This window comes from Schistocerca serialis, chromosome 4 (assembly GCF_023864345.2).
Source record: "Schistocerca serialis cubense isolate TAMUIC-IGC-003099 chromosome 4, iqSchSeri2.2, whole genome shotgun sequence".
NCBI lineage: Eukaryota > Metazoa > Arthropoda > Insecta > Orthoptera > Acrididae > Schistocerca > Schistocerca serialis.
Genome location: NC_064641.1, coordinates 420016349 through 420032390, shown reverse-complemented (window position 1 = coordinate 420032390; position 16042 = coordinate 420016349). Strand labels below are relative to the sequence as shown.

General features: G+C 39.9%; 1 protein-coding gene across 1 annotated transcript in view; it reads left to right on the top strand.

The window, feature by feature from the left end:
• The window catches only part of LOC126475002 (supervillin), a 579202-nt gene that overhangs the window by 495832 nt on the left and 67328 nt on the right, over window positions 1–16042 (top strand). The window contains exons 15-20 of the mRNA XM_050102541.1: window positions 6527–6704; window positions 7061–7218; window positions 9307–9539; window positions 13476–13680; window positions 14071–14228; window positions 14496–14837. Of these exons, the coding sequence (XP_049958498.1) occupies window positions 6527–6704; window positions 7061–7218; window positions 9307–9539; window positions 13476–13680; window positions 14071–14228; window positions 14496–14837 (1274 nt within the window). The remainder of the gene's footprint in view (window positions 1–6526; window positions 6705–7060; window positions 7219–9306; window positions 9540–13475; window positions 13681–14070; window positions 14229–14495; window positions 14838–16042) is intronic.

The window sequence follows — 16042 nt, the reverse complement described above, 5'->3', positions numbered from 1 at the left end:
TCCATCTATCAGATAATGGTGATGCCACATTTCCTTGTCCCAACCTTGTAACATTCCTAAACCATTCAGTCCTTCCAACTTGGGCCTGGACACACTAAAGCTGGTGTCACACATTGCTTGAAGAATTTGTTTATTGTCCACCTGCCTTTCTCTCCAAGATTTCCCATACTTTCACATTGGTGAACTATCATATGCCTTCATGAAATCAAGAAATATCATCAGTAGATCTTTCCAAACACACAGTGCCTTTCCATAAATTCTGACAATATTATGAAAAGGATAGGTTGCTACTCACCATATAGTGGAGATCTCAGGTCGCAAACAGACACAGGATAAAAGACTGCTAAACAAGTAAGCTTTCAGCCAAAGGCCTTCTTTTGGAGTAGGTAGTGGTTGTGTGTGAGTTTGAACAAGATAGGCAACAGTAAATGCCGAGGAGGAGGTTGTATAAGAACAGTTGGTGGCCATAAGAATGAAAATATGATAGGAAAAAATAAAAAATAAAATAAAAAGACAATAAAAATCATAATTTGGAAAGTTTGTGCAAAGGAAAACTAGAATAATTTTTGAAAATATAATTAGAAGGACAAAGAATCTATTCACCAAGCAGCAGCAGGAGAAAACGCATATAAACACCTATAAAAGTTACAGAAAGATGCAAGCTTTTGGAGCCAGTGGCTCGTCCTCCTGCCAAAACGGTTGAAAGGATAGGAAGAGGGATGAAGGAATGGGACTTGTTTTTTTTTTATGAAATGGCAGTGCGATAGAAAAATTGCCCAGTCAGGAGCATAGCCATGGGAACGAGAATGGCTCCTTCCTAAGCCAACCTTTTCATGGATCGCTGGGTGGGTGCTCTCCTGGGATCTATAAGCCTTCAGCCCCTGGTTTAATTTAGATATATTGATGACATCTTTGCCATAAGGACTTTTGGTAAGGCTGATGAGTTAAAATTTCTGAAATCTCTATATACATTCTCCCAATTAAATTTCATGTGGTCCTGTTCTGAATCCCATACCACTTTCCTCAATGTTGACATCACCTCACCAAGGACAGCTACACATTTCCGTTCACATTAAACCTCAAACAAATAAAAGTACTTACATTGTGACAGTTCCCATCCTTTCCATGTCGAATATTCCTTCCATACAGCCTGGGTCTTCGAGGCAGATGTATCTGTTGAGATGCAGACTCTTTGCATCAATACATCACCACCATAGCCTTCACTGGGCATAAATAGCCCACCAGTCTTGTTAAAATGCAGATTTCCTGACCCATCACATCCAATCCTGGCACTGCTGATCCCTCCAAAAACATTTCCTGACCCATCACATCCAATCCTGGCACTGCTGATCCCTCCAAAAACAACGTTAGCAGTACACCTGTTGTCATTCAGTACTATTCTGGGCATAAATGTATTACTCAGGTACTTGGACAAGACTTTAACTACTTAAAAATCTTACCATGAAGTGGGGTCCATTCTGTCTGACATTTTGTGCCTACCATGCCGGGAATAGTTTTCAACTGAATCTCCCCCCCCCCCCCCCCTTCCCCCAAATCTCTACAATATCTTGGTCAGACACTATGGTGCTTCCTGCACCCATTTCCCTACCCTGTGGCTACTACCTCTGTGAGTGTCCCCACTGTAAGATTTCTCCTATGCACCCTCCTGACATCACCTATACCAGCCCTGTAACTTACAAAACACACTTTATCGCAGGGAGAGTCGCCTGTGAAATGATGCCGTGTACCACCTGTTATGTTAACACTGCTCAGCCTTCTACATCAATATGACTACCACTAAGTTATCAGTTAGGACGGATGGGCATAGACAGAGGGTGTATACTGTCAACACATGTTCTGTGACATTACGGTTGTGACCTTGGTGGGGAATTGGCACTGCAACATGTGCTTGGTTCTCATTGTCCACCTGGCCTAAATTTATGTTAATTTCTTTGATCATAGCATTTATTTTCAGTAACTTCTTTTTTTTTCTCCACTCACTTTTTAGTTTCCTTCTTCTTTTGTTTTCTGACCTACCTATTACCCCCACCCCATCCCACCCCATCTGTCTAACTCTTGTGCAATGTTTTTGCAGCAATCTATGTCTCGGTAATCACCCTATCTACCACCTTTAAGCTCTTAGGTTTCCAAAGCTCATCCATTACAGTCCCCAACAATCACCTTTCCTTTTTATCCCTTGCAGTAAATCTTTTTAAATGAGGTTCTGGGCACCTTTTCCGTATCTCCTCCATTTCCTGAACCTCACCAGTCCTTTTCCTTCATGTCACCAACTAAAAATAGGAATGATTTCACAGCCTTACTTAATATTTGACATGTATGGTTTCCATAATAACTTCATATCGAGCCCAAAGGCCTGAAACTATGGAGTGGTTACTGTGCTTATCAGTAGGCTAAAATTTATTTTAATATGTTCCCACTGAAATACTATCATGAACGTCAGCATACATATTAACAAATGATCTACGACTAACATACACTGGTTTTTAAATTTTTGGTACTAAAAGAAATTTTGGTATGGGAATTCAGCATTTTTGTGCATATGGTCAAGTAGTGCATATTTTTAAATCTTATAAGAAACTGAATAAAACTGAACAAATTTTAGGTCTTTTAGACAAATAATTTTTGAGCTATGGTCATTTTAAAACTTCAGAATGTGACAGAAATTGCACAATTTTGGAAACTTCAAAACGTAATAGCTCAAAAAAGAAAGGCCCAAAAAAATTTAATTTGCAATTATGAGGAGCTTAGATTGCAACTCACTGTAAAGATGGCACATTGAGTTGCAGACAGCCACAATGAAAAGACTGTTATGCACTGTGGTCCACTTAGCTCTTGGCCTGGTTGACATACCAGTATAAAAATCTGTGCAATGATTGCAGCAGAGCTGGTATATGACATGGCGGCTTTCACAAATGATCCACCTCTGGTGGAGTTGGATAAGACACTGACATAACTGGAATAGAAAGTGCTGGGTGGGTGGATTGGGCTGATCTGGTACTGGGAGTGGCGTAGGGATGGACTAGGATGTTACAGAGGTTGGGTAAGTGACAGAACAACACTTTAGGATCCTCGGTAGTTTGTCACTCATTTCATGGCATGGTGGCAGATAATCAAAGCCCTGACAAAGGATGTGGGGTGAGTTGTTCCAGTCCAGGGTGGTATTGGATGTCAAAGGGGGTGCTCCTTTATAACTGGTTTGTGAGGAGGGAGGGGGGGGTATTTGGGGAGGGGGATAAAGCATGAGAAATCAGTTGGCAGACTACATCTGAGGGATTCTGCCTGCCTGTGAAGGCCTTCATGAGACCCTCAGCATACTAGGCAAGGGAGTTCTTGTTACAGCAGACATGCCGTCCCCAGGTATCCAGGCTGTGTGTGTGTGTGGGGGGGGGGGGGGGGTTGGGGATGGCAGATTTCGAAAACGGTTACTGTTGGTGGTTGGTGGGTTTAGTATGGGCAGAGGTGTGGCTGGAACCATCAGAGAGGAGGAGGTCAGTTTGCAGGAAGGTGGCACACTGGATTAAGGGTGACCAGATGAAGCAGGTTGGAGAGATGGTGTTGAGGTTGTGAAGGAATGAGGATACGGTTTCTTGGCACTGAGTCCATGTCATGAAGGTATCACAAATGAAGCTGAACCAGACCACGGGAATGGAGTATTGGGAGGTCAGGAAGGTTTCCTCTAGGTGGACCGTAAACAGATTGTCATAGGAGGGTGCCATGCGGGGTCCATGGCTGTGCCGCAGATTTTCTTGTGCACTGTTCCTTCAGAGCGCAAATAGTTGTGTGTTAGGTTAAAGTTAGTAAGGAATATGAGGAATAAGGTGGTGGGTTTGAAGTCTGAAGGACATAGGGAGAGGTAGTGCTGAACATTGGCAAGACCATGGGGATGTGGAACATCGGTATATAGGGAAGTGGCATCAACAGAACGAGTGGAGATACAGGAAATGAGGGGATCGGGATGGTGGAGATTCAGTAAAGGGAGTGGTTGGTATCTTTGATGTGGGAGGCTAGATTTTGGGCAATTGGTCAGAGGTGTTGGTCAATAAAGGCCAAAATTCTGTCAGTGGAGGTGCAATGATCGGCTAAAATGAGGTGTTCAGGATTGTTGTACTTGTGAATGTGGATTTTGAGGAGCATGTAGAAGTTGGGTGTACAGAGGATCATAGAGATGAAGAGGGAAATGGATTCAGGGGAGAGGTTCTGGGAAGTGCCTCAGGCTTTAAGCAGCAATTGGAGATTATGTGGACTTCTGGGATGGGATCACTCGGGCATAGTTTATAGATGGCGCAGTCAGAGAAGTGGCAGAGGCCTTCTGCCAGATAGTCACTGCAATTCATAACAAAGGGTAGAAACTTTGTTGAGGTTAGCGTACATTTTGATTCTGTGTATGACTGTCCTTTATTCTGCTAAAAGGTTGGTATTCTTAGGAAGGAACTAGGGGAAGGATGGTGAGGCCAGTTTGGGGGTAAAGAATTCCTGAAAGGTGATTAGGGGATGTTTTGGTGGAAAAGGGGGTTGATCACAGTTGGATGGTTGTGTGAACTTGGAGAGGCAGGGTTCAGTGTTGAGATTAGGTTGTCTTTTGTTTGAGGGACTTATGGCAAAGAAGTGTTTGTATTGTAGGGATCAGGAAAAGGAGAGTAGGTCTTTGAAAAGTCCAGCATGGTTCAGTTTTTGTCTAGAGCTGAAGGTGAGGCCTTTAGGTAGGACTGTAACTCTTGTGGGGCAGAGAATTTTGGTGGAATGGTTAACAACAGTGTTCTGGGAGTGTTTCAACTCTGGGTTTAGTGGAGTGCTGGTAGGGAGTTTTGAGGAATGTGGCAAGTTAGAAAGCTCAGCTAAGCAGGGTCTGGTGCTATGAGGAGTTGACGAGGAGCCATGCTGTGGGCAGGGTAGGGGTTAGATAGCGGTGCTGAAAGGCAGCAGTATAGGATGTCAATAGGTTGGATAACTTATGGAGGTGGTGTCTGGAATGCTCTTCCAGGTGTTGGGGACCAGTGGGCTCAATGTTAGATGTATACAGTAGCGATTGCACAGTAGTAGTATCTTGTATCTTGTGGAGAGAGGAGAGGTGGTTCTAGGTTGCCTGTAACATGGAAATATGTTTCTGCAGCACCAGGTTTGTGAGGGAGAGCGTCTAGCAGAAATGGAAAAGGTGAAGGTTGTTAGGAAAGGAAGGATGGGATCAAGTGAAAGGAATTGGAGGGATTCTATGCTTTAGGCAGCTTTTAAGGAACAATATGTAGGGTGGGACTGGGTTGTAGGCAGGGGAAGGAATACTTATCTGAACTGGTGCAGGAAGGTGGACCAGGGGTCCATTATGGCAAGGGAAAAGGGGAATGATGTAGGTAATGGCCAAATGAAGGCATTAGGTGGTTGTTAGGGTTCCGGACGACATAAAAAGACCCTTAAAAATAAGACAGGCAAAAATACATGCAAGTACATAAAATTACACACAAATATGTACACACACACACACACACACACACACACACACACACACACACACACACACACAATACAAAAACAGATAAAATATGCACAATCAAATATATAAAAAACCACACAACACACCAATCCCCTCTCCCCATATTACAACATTCCCGTGTGTGTGTGTGTGTGTGTGTGTGTGTGTGTGTGTGTGTGTGTGTGTGTGTGCGTGCGTGTGTGTGTGTGTGTGTGTGTGTGTTGAATTATATGTGCATGATGTAATATGGGGAGAGGGGTCTGATTAGGTCGAGGTTCACAAGTTCATGTTACATAGATAAGTGTGAAAAATAACATGCAAAAATACGCTAGCATGAGGTAGGAAATTAGATGTATTGGCAGGAAAAATTTGGGGCATGAGAAGCTGCCCCAACAATTGGTGCGGATGAGACAATTTATACGATATGGCTCAGATGTTGGCCAGTTAGACCACCTAGCTATTTGGCATCCAGGCCAATATGATATGCATGGCTCTACACTGTGCTCTACTTGATGCTGTACCAGTTCAAAGATCTCACAGTTCCTTTTCATTATTCTGATGACCGGATTTTCATCCATCTACTTTTATGCGTATGTGGTTGACATAGAGCTTCGGTAGCTGGTGCAATGAACTTCTTTGGACAGTTTTACGCAACCTGATGATGCCTAACCACAGCAGAATGCATTATTTTTAAATAAAAATAACTTTGCAACAGTGACTGTTTTATTTCCAATAAAACCATGAAAACCAGTTGCTTTATCAATTGATCAGTGATGGAATGGAGTGACTACTCATATAACTTCACAGTGCAGTAAAAATTTTTGAACCAAATTCAGATTCAAGTGGCATATACACAGGAGCTGTGTTGTCCTGAGCAGGGATGACTAATGGTCTCTGTTTACTGGAAGCAATCTTGTAATTAATATTAGTAATTGTAGAGTTGAAATTAATGTAGTTGTGTCCTTTAACAGTTATATAGATTACTATTTGAAATTTTCTGTAATAAGTTATTAATTATTTCCTCCATAACTTTTGTTTAAGGCTTGTCATTGGCAGGTAGAGAAGATGAACCAACAGGACCTACAGTTGCAGTGCCTCGAGCTGATGATGAGACTTTCTTGCAGTTTTTCCGTAGTGTGAGTACGGAAAAACTGCAAAGTGATAGGCTGGAAATAAGAGATGAGGATCTCAATGAAATCATTGCTGATTCTACTCAGTTGTAAGTATCGTGTAGCTGGTTAGAATGTTCGGAGTAGTTTCATGCTGCATTTTTCATTGTGTGCTTAAAATTTCCATATTAAATATTAAAAAAGGCCAGTTATTCTAAATTGGAAATCACATAGTTTGTTTACCCAGTTTCTCATCCAATTAACATTTCCTCTAATTAAATGTTGGACATCATTAAATGAAATTGTTTATGTCACAGATGAACTAGCAGTTACTTTATCATAGTGATTCAAGCTCTTCCACTCTGACGTACATTTATTATTTTATTCAGCAACATTCAGGAACATAGAATTGCTGGATAACAGTCACAAGTTCAGACAGCACAGTAATGAACTTTATCTTCTACAGACTGGTGCAGAAGAAGTCGGTGAAAGTACAAAGGCGCAACATCACTTCCCGAAACCCTCTCAAGGTTCTGGCTGCAAGAACTGATCTGCAGGAAGAATATGTTGAGGTGAAGACAGGAATAGCAGAGAAAGAAATAAGAAGGCTCAACGTGGAGAAACGTGAGTTGCTCATAATCAATTGTGGATGGTCAAAGGGGGAATCTAGTTTATTCCAGTGCTTGTTTGTGACTTTTGTTATGGTTGTTATATTGAAGTTGTTCATGTGAATTATGTGCAATGAATCTTGATATGAACGGAACATAATACCAATTAATGAGTCGAAGTTTATTTAGTGAACACCAAAGAGGAACAATATACTGTGGAACAATAAGCTTTTTATTACACTTTTTAACATTTTAATGTTGCTGTCTCTTCGATCTAAGGATAGATGATCAACGCAGCTAGCCGCTCTCTCTGTGTAATGTCTTGTCTGTATAGACGTGTATCTGTTGTCTTTAAGACCCTTTCACCTTCACACGTAAGTCTATACAGTAAAGTAGGGCCCTCCCAGTTCTTGGCTGGTCCGTGATAAGACAGGCGAAAAATTAGACTAATGGAGGATTCTTAGTATTATCTCTATTTTCATTCGCTCTCTCTCTCTTTCTCTACTTTATCTATGCATAGTTTTTAATATAAGATTTCATTATGTGATATAGTGGTAAAAAGAATCAGCCAAATAGAATCTTTGGTGGAGTCCTTCGTCTTGGTAATCAGCGGCTGGCTTGCTGTAAGAGATCTTTACATTTATTGTTACTGTTAAACACTGCAGTCAGTAGGGAGAATCAATCGTTTAGACAATTTGTTCCTTTTACGAAAGATTGCAAATTCTAGATGTGTACGAAGCCTTTTTGGACAATTTAACACAGACACAGTGATTGCAGGCTCTCTTCGACACAGCTGAAACTTCCACACTAATTACAGGGCCAACGTGATCAACAAATGATTCAGAAAAAACTCATTCGTTCATTCACTCTAGAACAAAAAAGTCACAAACCTTATTTATGGAGGAAATCATGTATTAAATCCATCTCCATTACATGTCCAGATCTCCGGTGATTCCACACCTTAATTATTTTCCTTTTACAATCTCTTTCTCTTCAAAACAAACCGCTAGCAGCACAAATGTTAATTGGCTCGCTTTAGCGAGAAGAAAAGCAGAATATGTATCTCTCAGAAACACATCAATCCCTCAACAGATACTTCAGAAGCTGTCCTAGTTACCACTTCTCTAACAACCATGGAGAATCCATATATGCATCTCTGTTATTTCAATGAATAAATGCACTAGAAAATACTTTGGCGTCGCCGAGCTGTCGCCGCATATATTACAAGAAAATCAGATCAGATAACTTTTTCAAAGTGAATGAATGTGGATGGTTTGATTGAAAATGATTAATTGGTGTGTGGTAGAGGGCATTTGCTGTGGGGACATTACAACTTCTACATTCCATACCTTCAGAAAGATCTTAGAAAAGAACAACATGCTCATGAATGTCTTTTGCTTCTGTAAATAAACAATCTTCTGATATTACAATAGAAAAAATGGTCCAGCTGTTTAGTTATCATCCACACATAGAGTGCTGTACAATAACTGCAGTTGAGTTGGTATATAATGTGGCTGCTCTCAAATGAGGCCCTATGTTTTACAGAATACAAATGCATGTATTGAACTGCAGTAATATTTGGAGGATGGTTGTATAGTGTTTCACCTGGATTGTCTACATGGGTATGAGCCATTGGGTGTACGATTGACAGCAGGTTTGTCGTGAGATTGTACTTAGATATTGTATAGATCAGGTTTGTATATCAGATGCGTATTCGATGGTAATGTTTCTGAAGCTGTGTAGTTAAAGTAGCAAAAATGTAGCACCACAAACACTAGTAAAGTTTGTGTGTGGTTTCATAAGGCTACACATGAGACATTATTCAACTACAGATCAATGGTTGCCTTTTTCTTATTTTCTCCTGGAATTCATTTAATTGTAATATTAACTACACTTACACTAAAGTAAGTAAAATGTGTTTTTATTGTTGTAGCAAATGTTTAGACAACATCCTATCTGAGTATATTGTACCTCTTTGTGCAGTTTCTGTTAAATGTGAAATAAAAATGAGAACAATTCTCTACACATGGTAACCTCAGTAAATATTTATATGAACCTCTCACAGATAAACTTTTGTACTGAACTCTCCTTTTTCTAATTTCAGTGGCTAAGAGCTCACCTTTAGCAGTGGAGGCTTTAGCAGGTCTTGCAAGTAAAGAAGACTTCACAGCAGTTGCTCTGAAGAAAGCATCAAGCTCAGTTGGTTCTTTGCTTCCCTACAAGGATCTGATGTTGATCCATGTGAAAGGACGTAGACATGTACAATCTCGTCTTGTGGAACCTACTGTGGCATCTGTTAACCATGGAGATAATTATGTACTTGTCACACCAACTGAGGTATGTGTGTCTGTGGTTGTAGTTTTCTAATTTCTCTTCTGCATTCACCTTCACTTCTTTTTGTTCTTATTTTTTCTGTTACAAATCCCACACTCAATTAAATAGTTTTTAGTGTTTTTGTTTAATTTATTATTGCTACACTCTCTTCCCTATTCTTGTTAGTATATATTGTATTTTGTTTGCACTGTGCATCCTATAAATCACAACTACCTCAACTATGAAAAAAAAGTTGCTGTTAACATAGTGTGGACTTCTGTTCACGTAAATGTGATTGCAATCTTGTGGGAACTGTAGTTTTTTTTCCATCATGTGATGTATGTTTCACAAATCCAGCATAGTATCTTGCTTAAATGACTATATCAGATACCAAAAGAGAGCAGCTCGAGAAAATAAGAAATAGTTAGAGTATAATTTTTTAGAAATTCTTTACTTGCTCAGTAAGTGTACAGATATACAAATCATCGTCATCATCATCATCATCATCATCATTTAAGACTGATTATGCCTTTCAGCATTCAGTCTGGATCATAGCCCTCCTCATAAAATTCCTCCATGATCCCCTATTCAGTACTAACATTGGTGCCTCTTCTGATGTTAAACCTATTACTTCAAAACCATTCTTAACCAAATCCAGGTACCTTCTCCTTGGTCTGCCCCGACTCCTCCTACCCTCTACTGCTGAACCCATGAGTCTCTTGGGTAACCTCGCTTCTCCCATGTGTGTAACATGACCCCACCATCTTAGCCTGTTCGCCCTGACTGCTACATCTATAGAGTTCATTCCCAGTTTTTCTTTGATTTCCTCGTTGTGGACACCCTCCTGCCATTGTTCCCATCTACTAGTACCTGCAATCATCCTAGCTACTTTCATATCCGTAACCTCAACCTTGTTGATAAGGTAACCTGAATCCACCCAGCTTTCACTCCCATACAGCAAAGTTGGTCGAAAGATTGAACGGTGCACAGATAACTTAGTCTTGGTACTGACTTCCTTCTTGCAGAAGAGAGTAGATCGTTGCTGAGCGCTCGCTGCATTAGCTTTGCTACACCTCGCTTCCAGTTCTTTCACTATGTTGCCATCCTGTGAGAATATGTATCCTAAGTACTTGAAACCATCCACGTGTTCTAACTTTGTTCCTCCTATTTGGCACTCAATCCGTTTATATTTCTTTCCCACTGACATTACTTTCGTTTTGGAGATGCTAATCTTCATACCATAGTCCTTACATTTCTGATCTAGCTCTGAGGTATTACTTTGCAAACTTTCAATCGAATCTGCCATCACAACTAAGTCATCCGCATATGCAAGACTGCTTATTTTGTGTTCACATATCTTAATCTCACCCAGCCAGTCTGTTGTTTTCAACACATTATCCATAAATAATATGAACAACAGTGGAGACAGGTTGCAGCCTTGTCTTACCCCTGAAACTACTCTGAACCATGAACTCAATTTACCGTCAACTCTAACTGCTGCCTGACTATCCATGTAAAGACCTTTAATTGCTTGCAAAAGTTTGCCTCCTATTCCATAATCTTGTAGAACAGACAATAACTTCCTCCTAAGAACCCGGTCATATGCCTTTTCTAGATCTATAAAGCATGTATACAATTCCCTGTTCCACTCATAACACTTCTCCATTATTTGCCGTAAACTAAAGATCTGGTCCTGACAACCTCTAAGAGGCCTAAACTCTCACTGATTTTCATCCAATTGGTCCTCAACTAATACTCGCACTTTCCTTTCAACAATACCTGAGAAGATTTTACCCACAACGCTGATTAAAGAGATACCTCTGTAGTTGTTACAATCTTTTCTGTTTCCATGTTTAAAGATTGGTGTGATTACTGCTTTTGTCCAGTCTGATGGAACCTGTCCCGACTCCCAGGCCATTTCAATTATCCTGTGTAGCCATTTAAGACCCGAAATTCCACTGTATTTGATGAGTTCCGACTTAATTTCATCCACCCCAGCTGCTTTATTGCACTGCAATCTATTGACCATTTTCTCCACTTCCTCAAATGTGATCCTATTTCCATCATCATTCCTATCCCATTGTACATCGAAATCTGAAACATTACTGATCGTATTTTCACCTACATTGAGCAACTCTTCAAAATATTCCCTCCATCTGCCCAAGGAATCCACAGGATTCACCAGCAGTTTTCCTGACCTGTGCAAAATACTTGTCATTTCCTTCTTACCTCCCTTTCTCCAACCTGTTTCCAAAGTTCTCCCAAGATTTCTTCTTGGATGCTGCAATTATCTGTTTGGCTTTGTTTCTTTCTTCAATATAACTTTCTCTGTCTACCTGAGTTCTAGTATGTAGGCATTTTTGATACGCCTTCTTTTTCCTTTTACAGGCTGCCTTGACTGTGTCATTCCACCAAGCTGTTTGCTTCATCCTACTTTTACACACTACTGTTCCAAGACATTCTTTAGCCACTTCTAGTACTGCGTCCCTGTACCTTGTCCATTCCTTTTCCAATGACTGTAATTGGCTACATTCAACTAACTGGTACCTTTCTGAGATCGCTGTTATGTACTTGTGCCTGATTTCCTTATCCTGAAGTTTCTCCACTCTTACCCTCCTACATATGGACCTGACCTCCTGCACTTTCGGCCTCACAATCCCAATTTCACTGCAGATTAAATAATGATCAGTGTCATCAAAGAATCCCCTGAATAAACGTGTGTCCCTCACAGCCTTCCTGAATTCCTGATCTGTTATTATATAGTCAATGACAGATCTGGTTCCCCTGCCTTCCCAAGTATACCGGTGAATGTTCTTATGTTTAAAAAAGGAGTTTGTGATTACTAAGCCCATACTGGCACAGAAATCCAAGAGTTGTTTCCCGTTCCTGTTGGCCTCCATATCCTCTCCAAATTTACCCGTAACCTTTTCATACCCTTCTGTTCGATTTCCAATCCTGGCGTTAAAATCACCCATGAGCAGAACACTGTCCTTGTCCTTTACTCTAACAACTACATCACTGAGTGCCTCATAAAAACTATCCACCTTATCTTGATCTGTCCCTTCACAATGCGAATATACTGACACAATCCTAATTTTCTTGCTAGACACTGTCAAATCTATCCACATCAGTCGTTCGTTTACATACCTTATTGCAACTACGCTGGGTTCCATTTCTTTCCTGATGTAAAGCCCTATACCCCATTGTGCTATTCCTGCTTTGACTCCTGACAGGTAGACCTTGTATTCTCCCACTTCCTCTTCTTTCTCACCCCTTACCCGAATGTCACTAACAGCTAAAACATCCAGCCCCATCTTACTTGCAGCCTCTGCCAGCTCTACCTTCTTCACAGAGTAGCCCCCATTGATATTAATAGCTCCCCATCTCATTACCAGTTGTTTGCCAAGTCGTATCTTAGGAGTCCCTGGTTTGTCAGTTAGAGGTGGGACTCCGTCACCTCCAAAGGTCCAAGGCATTTTGCTCTGATTGTTGCCAGCATCATATTTAAAGTACCAGGGAAGCAGGTTGCTAGCCTTACTTGTCCTGAGTCCCATTGGGTTTTACCCCTAATGGCTGAGGGACTGACCGGTGGATTTGGTAGTCTTTGCTGTATGAGCACAAAGGTGACCACGACTCCGAATATGTCAGAGATGCCCAGCCTCATTCCAAAGTAACTGGTATCCTGACTGTCGGGACCATTTACTTGGCCACTCATATGTTGCCTGTGGTTCATACAAATATACAAATCTCTTCTTTAATTAGAGTGCTACACGACATTTGACTGAAACTGCACGTTAGTGATTGGAGTCAAAAAAGAATTATTGCTTAAAAAGGCACATTAAATTCAGATACAAAGATACAGTTCTTCTGAAAGTACTTTGGAAATCATAAATAAACATACAGTGTTTGAGAAATTGATGCAACAGTTTTGAAATGTGTAAGTTTTTGATATTTTTGCAGGTTTTTAATTGGGTTGGCCTATACTCAAATGTCATTGAGCGATCCAGAGGAGCTGAGATAGCACAGTATATTGTGCAGAAGAAAGATCTTGGGTATACAGGTTCAGGACAGGTAATCACTATCACTAAAGAGAAAATAACTTGCTCAACCTCCCAGAAGAAGCGTTTTTGGCAACTGCTTGGGGCTCAAGAAAATATTGGGGAAGGTATGATAATGTGCCACCATAAATATTATTGAGCCCTACTGTTATGTTTTCATTAAAGTATTGAGTCATAGCTTCATCTCATGAGTGACTTACCATTAAAACACCAGTACTTGATGTTTTGTACCACTGGAATGTTTTGGCACTACACTGGCTTGTATTGTTCTCTACAGCTCTTGTCTGAAGCCAACATTGAAATAACATTTGTTCAGTGTTCTTGAAATGTAATTTTGGCTTCATGTTGGTGTTACTCATAATATATACTATTGATGTGTAAAATAAGGACTTGAATAGTTTGAGGATTAAATAAGTAAATTTTTTGAAGGGTACAGGACACAGCTTTAGATGTCACACACAAATTCTTGTTAACAGTTTCTCTTTCTGTCACTCAAGGTACTCCAGCTTATGCTGGGCATCCAGATGAAGATGAACTTTATGAAAACTGTATCCTGGCTACTAACAAAGTTTATGAGCTGCAAGAGCATGAACTGGTTCCCATGGAAGAATATTGGGGTAGTATACCACGCATTCAGATGCTGGATCCATCAAAAGTATGTTCCCTTTGTGTTTACTAATAAAGAATTTGTTTTCCTTGTCAGATTATTTATGATTACGTTTGGTAACTCTTCCATTACATATTATTTTTGTAGTGAGTACTTAAACAACATGTGTTAATGGAAGTAAATGGGAAAAAGAGGAGAGCTTGTTAATTATACTACCACAAATATTACAACTTTTACGTATTTTAATTTTTCATTTAATTAGTTTTATTGGACATTGTCTTAATGCTTCAGTATCAGTGAACACCTTTTTTCCAGATTATAGTTTTTGACTTTGGCTCTGAAATGTATATTTGGAATGGAAAGAATGCATCTCTGGATACTCGTCGAGAGGCAATCCATTTGGCACGGGAGCTGTGGTCCGAGGGTTATGATTATACAGGATGTGATGTTTGCCCCTTGACCATAAGTGCTGCTCTTGGCTCACACTTAGAGCAAAATGTGAGCACCCCAGTATCTGGTCCAGAACGACCCAGTTGGGCCTTGCTTGGAAAGGTTACACAGCACATGGAGACCATACTTTTCAGAGAAAAATTCCTTGACTGGCCTGATTTTTCTCGTGTCATACGCTCAAAGGTCACGGATGATATAGATAAGCAGGTTTGTATATGCTTGAAAAGTATTGTGTTAGTGTAATGCAAAATACTGTTTCTTTCAGTGTAGTTAATACAGTAACCTGAAACATAAAATATTAATGTGTCAATAGATATAATTTTGTTCAAAAAGTATTTTCCCAAAAAGGTGTAATGCCAAAAACTCAATAGAAACAGGATGTCAATCAACCACATTAGGTGCAATGTAAATTTAGTTTACTTTTTTTCAGGGGGGGGGGGGGGCAGGGATATAGGTAGCAGACAAATAAAATGCAAGTTATTGGGACATGATTACACACAAAAAGTAGCAATGCCCTGATATTCAATGTTTGTTTACTTCTGAACTTCATTTCTCTGATTGTAAGTCAATTTTGACAGCTGATCACCACTAACAGTTATGTCACTGTGATGAAGTCATAGTTGCCACATTTCAGTTAATACATTGACCTATTCTAAATATTTACCTCTAATACACAGACCAAGCCATAGATTACAAAGTTTACTTAGAAATGAGGGTTCTGGTGTTGTTCATCTCCTCCAAAGTAAATAATTTCTCTGAATGAGTTTCTGTCAAATGTTTAATATAATTTCACATTTAATGTGAAGTTTTAATAATACGAAGAGGAATAAGACAAAAACTGCAAATGTATGCTAATAAAACATTAAATAAATAGTCTTCTTATTGGCATAACCAACAACATTACTATCCATTTTGCCACAGTAACTGATTAATTATATAAATAAATAATATAGATTTTTGCTTCAGTCATCTATACATTTCAGTAGTGTGCTGTCATCACCAAATGTGTGTTGTTGTATTGACATTGTGTCATGGATATATGTTGTCCTTTTGGTAGACAGTGATGAGACAAGAAAGTTACATGATGTCTTGATGTTTAGCAGAAACCCACGTTACTTTCTTGCTTTATCACCATGTGCAAAGAAAGCATCAAACATGCGTGCTACAGACGTGATACATAATGTGAGCAAAGCAAAATCTTCCTGATGGTGATTGTAATGGTTGATGGTGGCATCACCACTGAAGCATACCCTAGGTTTTAAAATAAAGAGTGACTGAAAGAAAAAAAAAATGGTCTTGCTTGTTTATTACCTAATCACTCACAGTCCTTAACCAGTAATCCATTATGGGCAAAGTGTATTAAATCATGTATTTGCTTTTGAATCATTAAAATTTTCTGGTATTTCTTGGGG